This window comes from Aphis gossypii, chromosome X, assembly GCF_020184175.1.
Source record: "Aphis gossypii isolate Hap1 chromosome X, ASM2018417v2, whole genome shotgun sequence".
Taxonomy (NCBI): Eukaryota; Metazoa; Arthropoda; class Insecta; order Hemiptera; family Aphididae; genus Aphis; species Aphis gossypii.
The window spans coordinates 61,467,871-61,487,574 of record NC_065533.1 but is presented as its reverse complement, the minus strand read 5'-3'; the positions used below and the strand labels follow the sequence as shown (position 1 = coordinate 61,487,574).

At 22.0% G+C, this 19,704-nt stretch overlaps 1 protein-coding gene across 2 annotated transcripts in view; it reads right to left on the bottom strand.

Moving 5' to 3' along the window:
• The window catches only part of LOC114122071 (lutropin-choriogonadotropic hormone receptor-like), a 63,492-nt gene that overhangs the window by 42,550 nt on the left and 1,238 nt on the right, over nt 1–19,704 (bottom strand). For both annotated transcript variants that reach the window (XM_050207812.1, XM_027984624.2), the window contains exon 2: nt 3,321–3,533. In XM_050207812.1, coding sequence (XP_050063769.1) covers nt 3,321–3,533 — 213 coding nt within the window. The remainder of the gene's footprint in view (nt 1–3,320; nt 3,534–19,704) is intronic.

The window sequence follows — 19,704 nt, the reverse complement described above, 5'->3', positions numbered from 1 at the left end:
AAATGTTTTCATATTAATAGTTATTGTAAAAATATTATTATAACATGATGAAGTTGTTATGCTTAAAGTGGTTGTATAAATTGTATAAATCCCTTAATGAGACAAGTTGTAGATATTCAAAAACATTCGTGGTACGTGAGTATCATAGCCGTTTTATCAGCTGAAAATTAAATTTATATAATATTTTATGTATGTCAAAATTGTAAATTCTATACACTTCATAAAAATATTAGTTGGGCTTGAGCAAATATAAAATTAGTATTATGAATAAGAAACTTATAACAAAACGATGTTAAACCAGATTAATAACGTTTTTTTTTTTTTTTGCTGACGCTCAATTACTTGAATCGTTTCAAGTTCAAAGAAAGTTTTTACTACATTATTATTACAACCCAATATTGTTAAATATTTAGGTAGGTAAGTTCATACAATGACTAGATAAACGTAATATATTGTACTATTTTGAGATAGAAACTTTTAATGTTAATCATAAAAAGCATTTATCAATGTTCAATTATGAAATTATTTAATGCAAGTGTGTATACAACTATGAACATAAGATTACAACTATATAATTTTATAATTGATTCAATATTGTATAATGTGTTCAACAATATAATTATTTTATTATACATAGTACATACCTACCTTAATTAAAGTTAATTATGTTAGTTTATTGATAGATATGTAGCGTATAGATTATAAATGTACATAAATGTACAGTACAATAATAGGTACATCATACATCAACATCATAGTATATTTAAAGTGTTTTGTAATATTAATAAGATAACTCATGAATTATATTATTGAAAATTTAATGAATAGAAATTTGTATATTGTTACACTTATACACAACGATAATAATAATTATTACTAACCTTTGATTTTTTTTTTTTTTTTACATAGCATTGGTAGGTATAGTTGAATTTTTAATTTGCATACAGCTTATCGTATAAATAATTAAATTATATAAGTTACCAAATACATATTACTTGATCACTGTTAATTTAAAACCCAGACAGTTTGTATTAAAACTTAACGGTGTATTTACATATTTTTAATCTTAACATCACAATTTATATTATTATTTATGGTAATTTACTCTTTTGTATTTTTGTATATTAGTTATATTAGTTATTATTTTATTATATAAGTACTATAGTCTATAAGTAATCTGTGATCAGTAGCCAGTTCCACACGATGATAATAAAACGCGATAGTTTACAATCATGACAATAAATCATGTACATAAATATAGGCGTATTAAGACCTTTGAATTTGGTGGTGGTTAGTCTTACCTAAAATTATTATTTTTCTACATTAATAATGAACTTTTTTAAAGGCATTATGAATACTTTAAAAAGCCATTTTTTTATGCATAGGTTAAGTTTTTTTTTTGCACTAACACTTCTCAACCGTTATATTAAAATATAAATATACATTATATACGTCACTGAATCACTTAAAATTTTTAGTTTTAAGATTCAAAATAAAAAAAATTAAATATTGATGAGGTTCATTATATTATATGATGTTAACCCAAATTAAATAATTAGTTAAGGTTGCTAATGAAAATATTGTACTGATATTCGGACTTTTCTGTAATCAAAAGTTGAACAAATATTATAAAAATATTAAATGAAGATAATGTTTAAGACCATGACAATACTTAAAACTGATATTTATTTTTAAGTTAATTTATATAATATAGTTAAAAACTCATTAATGTTTGAAATAAAGTAGATATTGATCGAATGCGTGAAGTATAGTTATGGCTTAACATAAAAGTTGTATCGAAATGTTATTACAAGTGGCGTTTTCATTTTTATGGCATTTCGAAATGTTCTCTAATAATAACAAAACTGCCTTTATCCATCCCATTTACTTGTGTCACTATATACATTGATGTAATGAATAACAGTTATTCAATAATATCTGACGTATTCTTCTTGCAGCATTTATTTATTCTTGGTGTTATATTAGTTAAATAAGAGTAAAATACGAGTAAATTATCCTCATCGTATATGTAGTTGTTTTTCAGCTGATTTATAAATATTAAAATATTTTGGTTTAAAGGTGAATTTTTAAATTATATTAGTTAATAGAACTAATTAACTCCTTTTATTATTTTAACAAAAAATGATTTATGAACAAACTCTTTTTAAAACCAACACGCTTAATTATTTTGTTCAAATTTAAACTCCTAAATAAAATTTACAGCTATTAATAGTTGTAATGAATACTTGTACGATAGAATAATATATTGTAACAGTTACCGAAAAATTGTAAAAAAAATAAATAAAAATCATGATATTTATTTGCATTAACCTAACCTAACCTAACCTATATATATTATGAATGAGTATTTACTATTTTTTCATGATAAAAATATTATTAAGATTATTTTGTTGTAGTTCAAAAAATAAAAATAGCAAGTTGACTTTTTGTACATGTGTTAGAATCTTAGATCGTATAAGGTTAGAATAGGTACATTTTAAAAATATTGATAATAATTTTTATTAATATTTAAAAAAAAAAGTAAGTACAGTAAAATGTGTTATTAAGATAATAAAAATGGGTCCAAGACAAAAGATCGTCATGGTCATAATATCGATGCAGCCAATTTGGCGCCGTCGTTTCAACTTGGCCTATTAATTATTATATTGTCATCGGATATTCTATTTTCTTATCCATTAACATTATCAAAGAGATATCGAATACTCTAGGTAAAGCAATTAAGATAAATCACTAAGAGATAAAACAGTTGGTCAATATAATATAATCTCACAGATTATTACCAGTTGTTATTCGTTGTAATTTGTAAACACATAGAATTTAATCATCGATTGCATAAAACTATGCGTAATTACAATAATCGTAACATAATTGATTATTTAAAGGAAATCTCACATAATATTTCATTAAAATAAAACTGCAATAATTTTTATTTTATTATTAATTGTTAAATTCATTTTTTTTCTATTTTATAGGTACTTATCTTTATAATATTATAGTCAAATGTTTTTTTATAGCGTGATTATAGGTATTTTTAAAGTATAAACAATTATATTATTAAATTATACTAATATAGGTACTAATATAGTTTATTATAATTATTTATTTTCAATCTATAAATTCATGCATATCTGTTTGTATTTAAAGAGTAAAACTTTGTACCGAAATAACCTCGCTTCGACATTACTTTCACTGAAGTATCTCTTCACGCCGAAACAGCGGCGCCAAATTGGCCGCACCGAAATGTCCCATTCCCAATAAAAATAAAACCCTATAAAATTGGTGTAAAATATGTTACTCACAGCACGTGTATTATCTCATTAACAACCGGTATGTATTGAATCCCCGAACAATGCAACTCAGTTTTATGTTTCCAAAAATTGGTCATGTTGCGAACACAGCAGTCATCAATAGTAGGACACGGTGTGTTCATAACTGTACCTTTCGCTGATAGCTGCACAATGCAAACGCACAAAATCATCAAAAAGTCGAAAATCGACCACATTGAGATCCAACTGTAACATAAAAATGTATAGGAATTAATAAAAATAAATTAAAAAAAAAAAATCACATTTATTGGATATTATTTATTAAAGTACTATAATAATAATCAGCTTAAACGTGTATAATTTTCAAACATTAGAATAAATTTAAAAATAGAAAATAAGATTGAATATTAACAAAATAACACTCGAAACTATAAATGCGAAAAACAGTTCATATAATAAGATAGAAGGGGGAATCAACGAAAATGTGTCTTACTCGAGACACTGACTAGATATTCTATTATTTATCAAGCATGTATTACATAAAAATGATAAAACTTTCAAGCTCTGGTATTAATAAACAAAACATTCCTATTAGGTAGGTATTTATAATAGAGCAAATTTAAGTTCCTTAAAAGTAAATGATAATGTAACCTTAAGCAAATAAAAAAAATGCACATGTTAACTCTTTAATCTTAAATTATGGCAAAAAATGATATAATATGATTTATTTAAATTATAGTTTTCAAACTACTGCTTTTTTTAAAAAAAAAAAAGTCTTAACGCTTTCTGAGTACCAAGATGAACTGAAATTAACTGGTTATAAGTACCTAACTATAAAATAATAAAAAATTGTGTATTTTAATTCTTATACATAGAGAAAAATAATATAATATTTAAGTTCCTACAAAGATGTTAATAATACAAACTCTTACAATTAAATTTGAATTTGAATTTAACAAACTTTATTCATTAGTAAAAAACTGTAATTGATATAATAACTAATAACTAATAGGCGCTGCTGCTGATGTTAATATAAGATCAATTAAAAAAAAAATTAATTTAATTAAAAACTCATATTTATTCTTAATGACATAAAAATGTATTTAACTTTAAAAAAGGTGTTAAAAGTTTTAAATATCCACGAAGTATTTCTAATGCACGTAAAGGTAATGACAGACTGAAAAACTCATATCACAATAAAAAATCAATACATTCATAAACGTTTCTCTCAGAATCTAATATTTAAAAATAGGATATTCTCAATGCTTTTTCGAACACCAAATATTTATTTTTATCATTATCTAAACATGGAAAAACATTCAAAATATTTTTGCTCATTTATATGGGTACAATTTCAAAATTTTATCGACATTAATATTAATTTATTAATTTTATAGACAAAAAAAATAATATTTTAAATAAATGTCTATAAATAGCTTAAAAAGATCTATAAGATATAATATATATCTTAAAAATTATAACATGTGTTGAAAATATTATAAAAATGGCAAGTATTTATGGTTATTATTTTTTTTTTATTATTACAAAAATCGGTTTTTATCAAAAGCTGGTTTTGTATAAAAACAAACATTATTCCATATTGTTTTTTTGAAATTATTAAGTACCAACTAGATTAACTTTTCCCAAAAAAAATATATTGTAGTTGAAAATGTAGGAATTTTACAGCTTCAAAAGTCTATAACACACAAACACAAAAATCGCACATCATTATGGAATCATTATAACATAATATTTTATGTTTTAAAATATTTTCAATTGTATTTTTATGGGTAGTAAACAATGATGAGTTTATGTAATACTTAAGATCTATATAATTTGTTAATACTTATTTTTAAAGATAGGTACTAACAAATTATCAATATCCGTGATGTCATATGTAAGGCTATTAACCCAAAAAAATTGATTTTTATATACTAGCTATGATTAAATATTGTTTAGGTACCTACTTGTAAAATATGTAGGTAATTATTAAGGTTTTAGATTAATAGCTCAAACTTTAAAGTATCTAATATAATATACCAAGGAATAAAGTTTTCGTCAAACAATGTATTAAATTTTATGGGGTCAGAATTAAAATTAGATCTCTTGTCTAATATTATAGCAATATATATTATTATCATACATTATAATATTATAATATTAGGTAAACAATTTCAAAGTGTAGATATGAAATAATACAAGTATCATCATTATTTATAGTATTTGAAAGCATCATCAACCAAATATTAAAAATTATTTATAAATGTATAGTAAAGAGTAATGGTAATAAAGTAATTTATACTAAGAGTTTAATGTATTTATTTAAATATTTGAATAATGTTTACTTAATCTAATTAAAGATTCAAATAAAAAAAACCCGAGAACTCACATAGTACAACTTCATTGCTAGAGAATCTTATTCACATATAAATATTATACATTTAAAAACTATAGAGACCCGATTACAAAAATAACTAATAAACATTTAAATTGAGTAGAACTTTTGATTATTTAACGTACTAATACATGCTCACAATTTTATATAACTTATTATACGTGTCTAAAGTTAGAATCTTAACAAAATTCGTGAAAATCACGAATATTAGCAAATTATTTTGTATATAATATATGAAACCTTTAATATTCATTATCTAAGATTTGAGAATTTAATACAAGCAGATTTCTCGTTGATATTGAGTATTAAAATTAAAAATAAAATTTGAGCGTAATTCCACAAATATTTTTTATAAGCTTCTGCTTTCTGCAATTTAAATTTTGACGAAATTAGATGTTTACGAGTATAATAACAGTTTCTCATCAAACAGTTTTCTTACTTAGTTGTAGTTCAAAAATGAATAACTATAGATAGGTAATCTAAATTTTAATATTCTAACTGATTATATTATTATCATTTCTTGAACATAGTATATTTTTTTAATTTTCCAAATCTTTTAATATTCTTTAAGCAATTTGAGCTTTTATTATAAACACATGAAATTTTAACTTTTTCATAAATACTGATAAATAATATTTTCAAAAACTTAAATGCTTATTTTAAAATTTCTCATAACTTTTTATTATAGTCAGTAAAAAAATGCAAAATACGTAAGCACGATTTTGTTTTATAAGCATTTGAATTTCAAATGCTATAAATTTAACCCAAATCACAAAAATTTGATCAGAACCGTTAATTGTATACAACGTTTTATCATTAAATTCAATTTAACACATACTTATATAGTGGCCTACTCTATGATAAGCTACACTTAATTCTTAGTTAAACAGCCGAACGTTAAACTAATTTCTCACTTTTTTCCAAAAAATGACGATGAAAAAATGTTCGCTCAGTTGAAAAATAAAAAATTTAATTTTTGAAAGGTTCATTATAAACTTTTTTTAAGTATTTAAAAGTATTAAAAATTCTTTTTGTAAGTATATGAAGTTTAAATTTTGACAAAATTCACGAACATTTACAAATAATTTTCTATTTAACAATTTTGTAAAATATCCCAATTAGTTTTTTTTTCCATGAACATTTAAGTTCAAATTTGGATGGCATTATTAAATACGTATTAAGGTAATGAAGAATAACGATTTTAGAATTTATTGTAGTTTAAAAATGGTATTGGAGGGTCCGAGGGTACTTAAAACTTTTAAAATATTATTAATATAATTAAATTATATACATATATTAACGACTAAAATTAATTCAACCTACCATATTACTAGTATTAAAGAAATTTATTTTATTATTAACAACAATATAAATATATCATAAAAATATATACTTAATAAATAATTTAGTCTAAAACCTAACTTCGCTAAGAAAATGTTTTCAATTGTAATGACTTACCATTGAATTCAAATTTAACACATACATTACAGTGACATAAAGCATGATATAGCATATCGAAAGTTTTCACCTAGCTAATGTACGACAAGGGACAACAATCTCCCTATTTTTGGTATAAAGTAATATACAAAAATTATTTCAATTATAAGTAGGTACCTATTTATTTGTTTAATTTTAGAAGTGTTAAGTTAGTCCATAAACATTATTATTATTATTAAACGTTTACATTATTTATTGTTCTGTTATCTCCATAAGTTTTTTTTTTTATTGTATTTACTAATATAATAACTAGTTATATTTTCTAAGTGTAAAACATATAGTCAGTGCGACAGTGCAATATGAATATTATAATATTTTTTCCTGAAATCCAAGTACTCTATAGCATGGTCGAGTCTGAAAACCGCACACTTTTGATTTCGGGCTGAAAAAGGTCGATAAACAAAAATCGTACACTTTATTGTATAAAAAAATATCCCAAACTTTTAGTGGTTAAAATCGCACACTATTTTAGAGCTAACTATCGGATAAGATAAGATTATAAGATATACTGTAATAATCACGACAATACGTTTTAAGAGTCACCATTCATTATTAGTCGGTCCGGTCTTGAGTATTATACCTAATAATATAGTGTTTAAAACGTAAATAATTTTTTGAATTTTTATTCAAATATTTTTAATTAGGTATGATGGATTTTAAAATTATCGATATTCGATGGCAAATGTTTATCACTTGACAATTTTAAGTACAGAAAATTTAGAGTACATTTTTTTTAATTTGAATACTCATATATTATACTTTTTTTTTTTGAATAAATTATAAATTATTAAGTATACATCATTAAAAGTATGCGATTTTTAACTATCAACCTTTTTAGGGTTGAAATCAAAAGTGTGCGCTTATTGGATACAACAATTTTTAAAATTGTGTAGTTTTAATCTACCAAAGTGTGTGGTTTTTTCCTGTATTTATCTTTAGTGTGCGGTTTTAGGAGCCAACGTATAGTATAATAATATGTGTATTATTTTTATAAAAAGTTCTATAATATATAAATTGTTTTTTATATACCCCTTATAAAGAGTCTTAAAAAATAGAATACGATTTAGCTTTTACAGTCTCGCTAAAAAACTAATTCAAGAACGTGTTACATAAACGCGTTATGCATAGGTGCTATAGAACTAATTTTAGAAAATTAAATATTAAAAATGGGCCTGTATCTAAAAATGTGGGTCCAGAAGCCATATAACCTACATATCTACATCCGGTCATGCAAATGAAAATAAATAAAATACTCGCAGCTTATAAATGTAAAAAACTATAAACATAATATAAGTATTGCTATTTGCTAATACTATTAAAGCAGCGGTTCTTAACTTTTTTACACCAGAATCCAACCTACATAATATTTTGAAATTATTTACATACCAATATACCATTCACTTGATCTCGTATTTTTTTTTTTTGCTTATTAAAAAATATATGCACGAATTTAAGTATTTTATGCACAAAAATAAAATGGAATATGTACAAATATTTTTTTTATAATTATAATAATTTAATGGGCTGAATGGTGTTGTTTGAAATGAAAGAGGGTATCAAAATCCTACTTCATATATATATATATATATATATTATATATACTCGTAACTTAAAGTTTTAAATTAATTAAATTAGTAATACATTGAAAAATGTATTTTTTGCACAGATGATATTTCGACGCAAATATAGGCTTAGAAACTGAAGAATTTGTTTACACAACTCATTATTTATATAATATTAACAAATCAAATCAATATCATAATTTATATTAATAAAATTAATATGTATATTTATTATATTAATATATATAAATTAATTAATACTAATAATAATTCCAATTTTTTTTTTAAAGCGAAACTCTTCCTATACTGATCAGTTCTCACCTATATTCTTCCCACGTATTAGATCATAATATACACACTATGCTAGAGATATTAAGTATTACACCTGTAAGTCTTTACCTTAAGTATTTACACCGGTTATTAAATTAACTAATAAATATAAGAAATAATATTTTATAAATTATCGAAGGAGGTTGGTTAAAACCCTCATAGCCTCCTCGTAACATTGTATTTTCCCCAAATTACAGTATCCATATCAAGTATAGTAACCGTCTCTAAGAAAGTCGCTTGATTTCAATATTTAACTATATTTAACAATATAGTCGAACTAAATTTATACACATTTTTCTATTATCGCCGTCTTGGCTTCGATTCATAATAAACGGTAAATGAGAATTTCTAAAATGGGATGTCACACATGTTCACTAACGTGCACTTAAATCTTGTCAACATACAATGAAGAGCATTAAAGTAAATTTTAGTAAAAGTGAAAGTAAGTATTTTTTTTTTTTTTTATTAGACAGAATTTGGTCAAATTGAGTTATATAACCTATAAAAAAAACTTAAAGACTTTTAAAATTCTTATATTAAATTATATATTTAAATATATAATCAAATAAAAATAATAATGAAACAAGCTTGTACAATAATATTAGTAGGTCTTTATAATAATATATTAGATTTAATAATCATGTAATACTTGAACCTAAAGGTTTAAAAAAATTATTATATCGTCCTGAATAAAAATAATTAAATTATATTCTTAAGCTAGTAGTTATATTATTATTACAGCCTATATAAATACTTATTTTTTTTAATAAAAGTTCAGATATATATCTTATAAGAATGAAAAGAATAAAAGAATAAAATACATGACTGTATATAGTTATGATAGAGATAACTAAGTAGTGAATCGTAGCTTTATATCACAATACCCTGAATAATATACATATTATCCAATAGGTAGTGTAAACATAATAAACATCTAAAGTTCGTAATATTAAAAGAATATAAATCGTTAAAATTATAGAACTTCACTGTTTAATATTATTGACATTGATAATTTTAAAATTACAATAATTTCTATTTCTTAGATTAACTTTTAATTATTGAGTAAAATTTCGCATTACATTTTACTTTAGATATTAAAGAAATTTCTGTGAATATAAAGTTGCGTTTTATTATATTTATTACATAATAAAAGATTTGTCATTTATATAATTCAATTTAATATAAAGTAATAAACTCTTTTAAGATTTTTTTTCTTCGCTCAAAGTTGTATTCTATAAAAAATGTACTTGAATAAAGGGATTTCAACGTTTTGCTAATTTATTAATTGCTACTCAATATTATAAAATACAATATAAAATTATAAATCTTGTATAAAAATTTAAATTCTAATATATTTTATTAGACTTAACTAAAAATATTCAAATACCTACCATTTGTTTATATTGAGAAATGAGATATCTTTTCAACAAAATATTTTTAGATTTATTGATCTATTTTAGACCACGTGCGTTAAAAAAATATTGTTTTCAATTTAAGCTAGAAGTCTAAAATCTAAAAAGAAGACTGGAATACTAAAAAGAGGAATACTAAGAAAATAAAACAATATTATGTTAAAATGTTAAATGTATTTAGTTAAATGCTTTTTCTATTATCAAAAAATAATGAAAACCAAATTTTTATTTTCAACACAATTTTTAAGGTATATTTTACCATATTTCAAAGCTCACAAAGATCTTTGGCATAACAAGGATTAATCATGTATATTTTTCTATCAATATAATTAATATTTAGGAAAAAATAACTAATATTAGTGATTTTAGAGTTTATTTTTACTTTAAAATAGAAAGTAATTAGAAATAAAAAATTTTAAATTAAAAGAATTTAACTTTAAATGTATTAAAAATTGCAGGTTTACACCAAAATTATCAAGAATAAAATTATAGTAACCAATAAATTTAAAACAATTAAATTAACAAATATTATAAGAGTGTATAATATTCTTTTACTTATACCAGGAAAATTATATCAGAATAAAGAACTTTAATTATTAATTAATGTTTTTTTTTTTTTTAAATTAAAGTATAATATTATGAAATCAAAAGCCTAGAAATGCAACTTAATATTTTTGAACGAATTTATGTTTTTATATTAAACACTTATATTAATATTAATAAATTATTACTCTAAAGCTAGGTTAGCTAATATTTTATACATGCATATAACAGATTATATATTTTTTTACGCTATGTTTGTCCTTGTTATAACTATAGTTTAGTATGCATTCATGTGAAATTAACAAAATATTAGTTAATAGCCATTAGCCATTAAAAGTTTCTGCATATTTTTAATTTTATATCACTATTGAACTTTTATCCTATGCGTACTTATTTTAGCTCAGTTTGCTTAATTTTTAAGCTAATCTATTTGTCTTTATAAAGTTACAATTGTAGTCGTAGATTCTATGAAATACAATTGATTATTTACATTAGTAGTTCCCGACCTATTATATTCTACGCCCCCTTTGAAGATTTAGAAATTTCTAAAAGTACCCCTCTTGTAAAATGAAAAAATTTAACATAATAATATATAATATATAATTAAATAAATACAAATTTTACTTCGAGATGACAGCTTGCGCCACCCCGGTAATGTGTAGACGTCCCTCAGGTAACACCTCCAGGTTGAGAAACACCGATTTACATAGATACATTTTTCTTAAAAAAATAAAAACCCTATTAACAGCAACAGACGATCAAAATATATATTATTGTGCTCTAAGGTAGGTAAGGTAGATACCATTATACCTACTCTTTAATATTATGTGTTGAAAAGTTAATTATTTATACTACGTATAACTATTGTTATAGTTTACAACTTTTGTACCTTAATGAATCGTATTATATTGTTTCAATACATCAAAATGTAAATAGTTATATTTAATGTTATACAATAAGAAGACTCAAATTCAACAAAAATTATTTAATCAAAGTATAATTTATTCATAATTTAAAAGACATACCATGTTGGCATATTATTATACTAAATAAATGGTGTAAAATTAATTTAATTGTATTAATGAACAATATGATATCTTATAATTTCAAATAATTTAGAAGATATTAACTCACTAGGATATAGACAAATATTGAATTATTTAATAAGCTTCTTACATTTACAATACATTCACTGTTTTATAACAATTTATCTGTGAATTATCGAAGTAAATGTATTGTTTATTTTTATATTTTCAATTCTTCATTAGGTACTTTTAATTTTTTTTTTTTTTTTTAATATTAAATAAAACATTGTATTTTAATATTCTTTTAATTTTTTTTTTAGCATAAAATTTCTTTTATATAAACTCTGAGTGTGTCTATATTATTCTAAAATTATTTTAATAAGTATTTAAAAATCAATAAAGTATATTATGTTATTTATATTTGTATCATTTCATTGTCACAAAATATATATAATTCCTCGAAATTTAATTATTTTCAATAATATCTTTTGAATGTATATTGTAAATATTTTCTTAGCTTGAAAAATATAATAAACAATATTCTGTTTCGTAAGTTATAATAAATAATTTAATAGTGAATAATACTTATTATTTTGGAGTAATACTTATGTAGGAATATTATAAATCACTAAATAAATAACAAAAAGTTAACTTTATAAAAACTAATAGTTCAATAATTAATAAGTATCTTAAAAGTTTAGAATTAGTATTAATTTAAGTATAGTAAAAATCAATTATATTTAAAAAATTTAATATTAAAAATTGGAACGATATCCATGGGAATTTAGTTATGAAGAATTTAAAATGTTTTATTGGGCACTCTTCTTTTAAAATACTGTGTCATCATTTATCCAATGCATTAACCTATTTACCTATTCATAAGAAAATTAAATTGACGTTTACAAATATATATAATGGTATAAATGTATATATGTATAACCAATAGTCTGTCGATAATTTATCAGTGAAGTGTTTTAATTTTGGAATAGAAGCTAAGTCTAACTCAAGCTGCGCTTAGAGAATTTCCTCATCTAATTATTTTTTGGCAACAATAAAATAAAATATGACGAACATTTTAAATGATAAGAACGTTAAAAAAAATGTCAAGTATAGGTAAAAAGGTGTTTTACCAATGCAGAATAATATCACTAATGTATTAGAATATCAAATAACCAATTGTATTTTTTAACAAGATAATAATATATAATAATATCTGAAATATTCATTAATTTATTTTTTAATTTAAACTTAGTATTTATTTAATTTGTTACAATGTGCAGATACTATCCTATCGAATGACATAAAGAACATAACATATATAAGTTTAATGAGTTGAAATTACAGGAAACCAAAAGCGTTATCTATATAGTAGAGATGCATTATGCATAAATAAGTAAATAGTATGTTTGTAAATTTGAATATACCTATATGGCTATAAATATATATAATAGAAATGGCCAATTTAACACAGTATTAAATGATCCTATATTATACAAAATTAACACCACAAATTTTCTAAATAGGCACCTACTCTTACAACCTTAATTTAGTCATCTGAACTTAAAATTCAATGTTTATTAAGTTTATTTAGTATATTTCTATAACATCTTATATTTATTATTAATGTAAACATCCATTATTGAAAATATAATAAACCCGTCCATAGAAAGTATTTTTAGCATTTAACTAAAGCTATATTGTTTAATCAAAATTACAAATTACTGAAGTTTCAAATATTATATCAAAAACTTTCAAATTACTTTTGTAATTGATATTAAAAATTGTTTGTAAAAAACTGTTACAAAAATGAGAACCGTAGATAGGAACGTGAAATTATAGAAAAACGTTAATATTAATACTGTCTAGATATGATATAATTTTTAAAACGTTTGAGCTGTTTTAAATTATTTATAGACATTTTAAATTCTTTGAAACATTTTTATTTTATTTTTTGAATATTATATGTCCAGAAAAATAATTTGGCTCGATCAAAGAAAATTATGCAAGTCAAAGGTTAACAATTTAATTAAAAAATATACTTATTTTTTGTAAAAGCGTATAACATTTAAGATGAAAAAAATCGTAAGAATCAACCAAAATTTACAAAGTATTTAGTAATTAAAATTTCATAATTTTTTTTATTTTAATAACTCAAGTTGAAAATACAAGTTTTTCATAAAATATACTAAAAATATAACAATATATATTATTGACATTTTTTAGTTAATTTTGAAAATTATTTTTTGGCAAAACTAGATATTCAAACAAGATATAACGATTTTTCGTAAAATGGTTTTAGTTATTTTATTGTTATTCAAAAAATATTAATCTTAGGGACTAACAAAAATTTAGAGATTTAAACTTTTATTGTTTATACATTAAGACATTTCCAAGATGTTTAGATTCAATTTAAGTTATTTATACCTCAAAATTACAACTCATACCGTTCTACGGTATGCAGTATGTTATCTTATAAGTAAATTACTATAATGTAATGATTATAATATAATATGTTATGTAAGTGCTTTGAAAAAAATATTATATAATCATTATTATACTATTTATAATAATAAAACAATTAATTTGTGTTAACAATAATTTTCTCATTGAATCGAAATATAATATTTCCTTTTAATAAGCCGCTTTTTCAATAACAAGTTATACTCAAACCCTACTTACGGCAGAACAACTTATCTCGCGGTATTTCATTTAAAATATATAAGCTCGTTGAGATGTTAACAATAGTTTGTTACAATGACTCAGTCAATAAAATAGCAAAACCTATCCCCATATTACCACATGAATTATATCACATTTATAAAGATATTGTTAGTATTTTAAATTACTACTTCTTAACATAAGTTGTTTTTAGTAATTAAATTATTAAGGACTTATATTATGAAACTTTTTAGTCACTGTTACTATAAAAATCAAATTTTTAAAACCTACTTTAGTTCTTACTTAAACAAACATTTGATTTGCTTCAGTAATTTCCATAATATTTTAATTATAACCTTTTAATCATAATATGCAAAATATATGTGAAGCAATTTTACTATATTTTCGATAGTATATATATTATATAATGTATATTTTATCATGTGTAGTGTGTACTATATTAAGTTGAAATGTTGATGACAGTATGAAATTCTCAGTATCATGTTTAAAAAATGTCTGAAATTATTTTCAAGTATTATACAATTTAAAAATTTTATTATTAATTTAATGCATATCGACACGACTACACATTTAATTATAGTATTCATAATAATGTGTTTTGCTTAATTTTTATTTCATGACTTTATATCTTATATATCTAAATCACATAACTTTTTTCACAATAAACCAATGTAGAAATACTTCAGTAATTATTGATTTATATTTACTGTTTACTTTTTAGTGTATAATCTTATTATTTTCAAGTAAATATTGTATACTGTCGTTTACACAAAACAATATTTATAGTTTATACCAATAGAATTATGGACAAAATTGTATAATGTTATTTTTAATAATGCGTTTACTTAATTAAGTATATAGTATTTAAGATCCATCATAATATATAATATTATAAATCATATTTATAATAATACCGATTGAAACATTTAAGCTTATAGATATCATATTAGTTTGTGGATTCAATAAAAATGTTTTATACATCTGTAGAATGCATTATTACAATATTTAAATTTATACAGTGTACATACAAAAATATTTTATTTTAGTTGAGTATATAAATAGAAAATAGAAAATAGATTAATTTCACAAATTATGTTAAATAAAAATTTACTTAATATTATTTTATTACAATTGTTGAATTGTATGGTTGATTATTTTTCAGTATAATATCAATAATTATTAAGAGATATAATTATTTGATACATTTTATGTTCTTACATATAAATATTATATTTATAAAAGTCAAGTTAAATGAAATATAATTTATAACTTAAGTATAATTATAATAAATATTATAGAAACCTCTGATCCGAATTAATTAATTTCAATAAAATAATATCTTATAAGTTACAGTAATTTAAATAGTATAATACATTTTAAATTACACACATATCATAATACTGATTTTTTTTTAGCAAACTCAACTATTCAAGTATAATGCTTCATTTAAGTTATTAATTATAATATGTTTAGACCAAACAAGTTAAAACTCTAAAATTTAAATTCTAAAGGAAATAATCTGATAATTTAATACTACTATAATGTTTAACTTCATTCTTTAGTGAAACCAAATAAAATAAAACAAATTAAAAACATTCACAAAATTAATTTAATATTATACATTCACAATTCAATACAATATTATAATGATCAATCAATAAATTGTTTTTGTTTTTACATATTTTTATTATGATTGATAGTCTAAATAACAAAAACAACTATAATCTACTATAGTAAAAATTTGTTTGTGACAAATTTGTCAAAAATAATAAAATGTCAATTTTTTGGGGCTAAAATATCATAAAAATCCCAACAACATTTAAATGTCATTTTGATTTTGGTTAACTGTGTAATTGAAATAAATTATAGTGCTCTCATGCAATATCGTGTATTTAATTGTACATTATTTATAAATTTAAAGCAAGGATTTCCATGCATTTAAATATTTTTACTAGTTAACTTTATTGTATGCTTAGTAAGTACACAATACATTTTACAACTTTATTATGATCAAACACTGAAAGTTTTTAATGCATATTTTTTAATATTTTAACATTTTTAGATTTAAAGGATATATTTTTGATTATAAGAACATATTTTAAGTGTTGAGTGCATATTTTTGATAGTTTATCGAAAATCAAGCACTTAAGTAAATATTTTTCATGAATCAAGGTCAATAATCTATACTAAACTAAATTTATCATAAAGACGAAAGAGACTAATATTTTTATCTGAATGGTCAGTGGGTAGATTAAATTCAGTCTATATTGGCTTATGGCTCTAGATATTATTGTTTTTTTATATACATATAAAAAATCGAATTAAGTAAAATAAAGAAAATATAGAAAGAAAAATGAATTTTTTAGTGTAATATATGCGGGTGAATAATTTTTTTAAAGTTATTTTTAATTTTTTGTTGCATACGTACATAGTATTGAATCTATATTAGTCGATATTTTGTGCATAAAAGTCTTTTCTCTATTTATAATAAAGAGTATAATGTACACTAAAAGTTACAATAAGTACTAGTTATGGATCATCTTGAGAAGTAGGTTCATGTCGAATTAGATACACAGTAGTATTTTAGATGTCTATGACGTTCATACATTTTGAAAAGAAAATTACTAACATTTAGATATAATTTAAATTTTATAGTTAACTCATTATTATTGATTAAATTGTTCTTAATTTTTATAGGTAATGGTAGTTTTAAGTATAATAGACCTATTACCATAAAATGCTACTGTCGTCCAAACTTTTAATTTAATGTTTAACTATTGATTATAAGTGCAGGTATTGAAGTATATTAGTTATTTTTTACAGTTGTATCGTTGTATAACTTAGATAAATATAATAATATATTTTTTCTCCTTATAATACCAATAGAAATAATATTTATGCATGGTGGACATCATTAACGCTACGATTTAAGCTTCTTTTGGTGTTTAAAAGATTGTGAAACTTCATTCTCCCATGTTTTCTAATATTATATTTATAAGTTTTTAAGTAAATGTCGGTGGTAACATGATGCTAAATAACCACACTAACAAAATAAATAAAATATAGATTTGCAGGATGCGCTGAATTAGGAATAAGAAATAATAGGAGACAGATTTATTTTAAATTAGATTATAGATGCTTTATTGTATCAGTTGATCTGAGAACGAATCAAGAGTATGATTTATAAGTGGCTCCTCGAGGGATGTTTAAAAAAACATAGATACCTAAAGATATTAGATTTTGGTTTTCAATGAACACGTGACAGGAAATCATTTTTTCAAATTCAATTAACGAAATATTTTATCAAAAAATAATGATATAACCTTATTATTTTTGTCGATAAAAACGAACAGTTACATAAAAAATAAATAAATGGATTTAATATACGTGCACATTTGCTGAGTAACAGAATGAATTCATGAAAAATCATTTCATTTTCGATGAATAATTTTTGGAGTAAAATTTACATTGTATTATTTTTTATTTAAAATGCAAGTATAGCTACATAAAATATATTGAAATCGGTTGAAAAATGGCCTAGTAAAAAAAAATTCATAATGCGTATCAAAACTAATTTAATACTGATACAATACGTGAAACTTACAATATGTTAAGACGATAGTTTGTAGAAAACTAGAAAGATAGGCGTAAATTCATGGTATGTTAACAAAACAATGCTATAGGTCAGCTTATTATAAGTACCTATAATATTTACCACAAAACATTTTCTTAATTTATTGCCCTGAGAAGTAGATATACTCGTACTCATAACATAAAAAAAAACGCTCAACCCAATTAATATAATTTAAATTATACTCTAGAAAGCGCACAGTTTATATATTTTAATATTATTATAAAATTTTTAGGAAATTTCCTTTTATTGGTGTTTCATTCAAACGTGGTACACGCTGGTTTGGTTTCGGCGAGTCTTACAGGAATTTTTTTCACCCATATTGTTGGCGTATATTTCTTTTATTTTATTCGTTTGCTAAGCAATTACCCAGCGACATAGGTGCATAAATATTATAAATTATTATATTATATACCAATATGAGTTTATTATCTGAATTTATATTCTTTTATCGAAGAACACTCAATGTTTCAAAAACTGTTGTTTTTAAAAAAAATTTCACTTAATTTTCAGTCGATATAATTAGACATTTTTTAAATACTTTTTATTGTTATAATTTTTTAAGATTTTTATTTTTTTGAATGACAACAAATATTTTTAATTTTATATTCCGATACAGAATATTATTTTAAGTACACATTTCAATACATAAAAATCGAAATTCGGACTAGTAGTTTATGAGTTATAAGTATTAAAAGTTATGTTAAGCGGAGTAGTAGATCACCATTTTACGGGGCGTCTTCATACCTTACCAGTCCACTCAACTAAACTTTAAATACTTATAACTCATACTCGTAAATTACTCGTATGATTTTCAAGATACTCCAATAAATATTCTGTTTTGAAAAATAAAATTTAAAATGTATGTCATCATACAAAAATGTAAAAAACTTAAATAATAATAACGAATAAAAATATTCTTTTTTTTTAAATGTTAATATATTTTGAATATTAAATGTTTTTCGATAAATGAATCAATTAGTGTGTCTAAGATAGTTGGTCGTGATCCAATTTTGGCTCATAGTATAAACAGGGGTATAAACACGTTTAAATTAATTTTAAATAATTTAAATAAAAAATAAAAAAAAATATTAAAATAAAAATGCTTAAATACCTATATAAAATATTCAAACAATATAATAATACATCGTTTTTATTCATTCAATTTTATTCTAATTTAGCCTACTGTAAAATATATCATTTAAATAAAAAATTGTATGTTAAATATGCTAATAAAACAGTATTGTAAGTAGTTATTAATTTAATATACTAACATTTTAGTGAAATAATTGTATATTTTTCATCAAATCCGACACGGAACACTACAAAAATTACGAAATCCA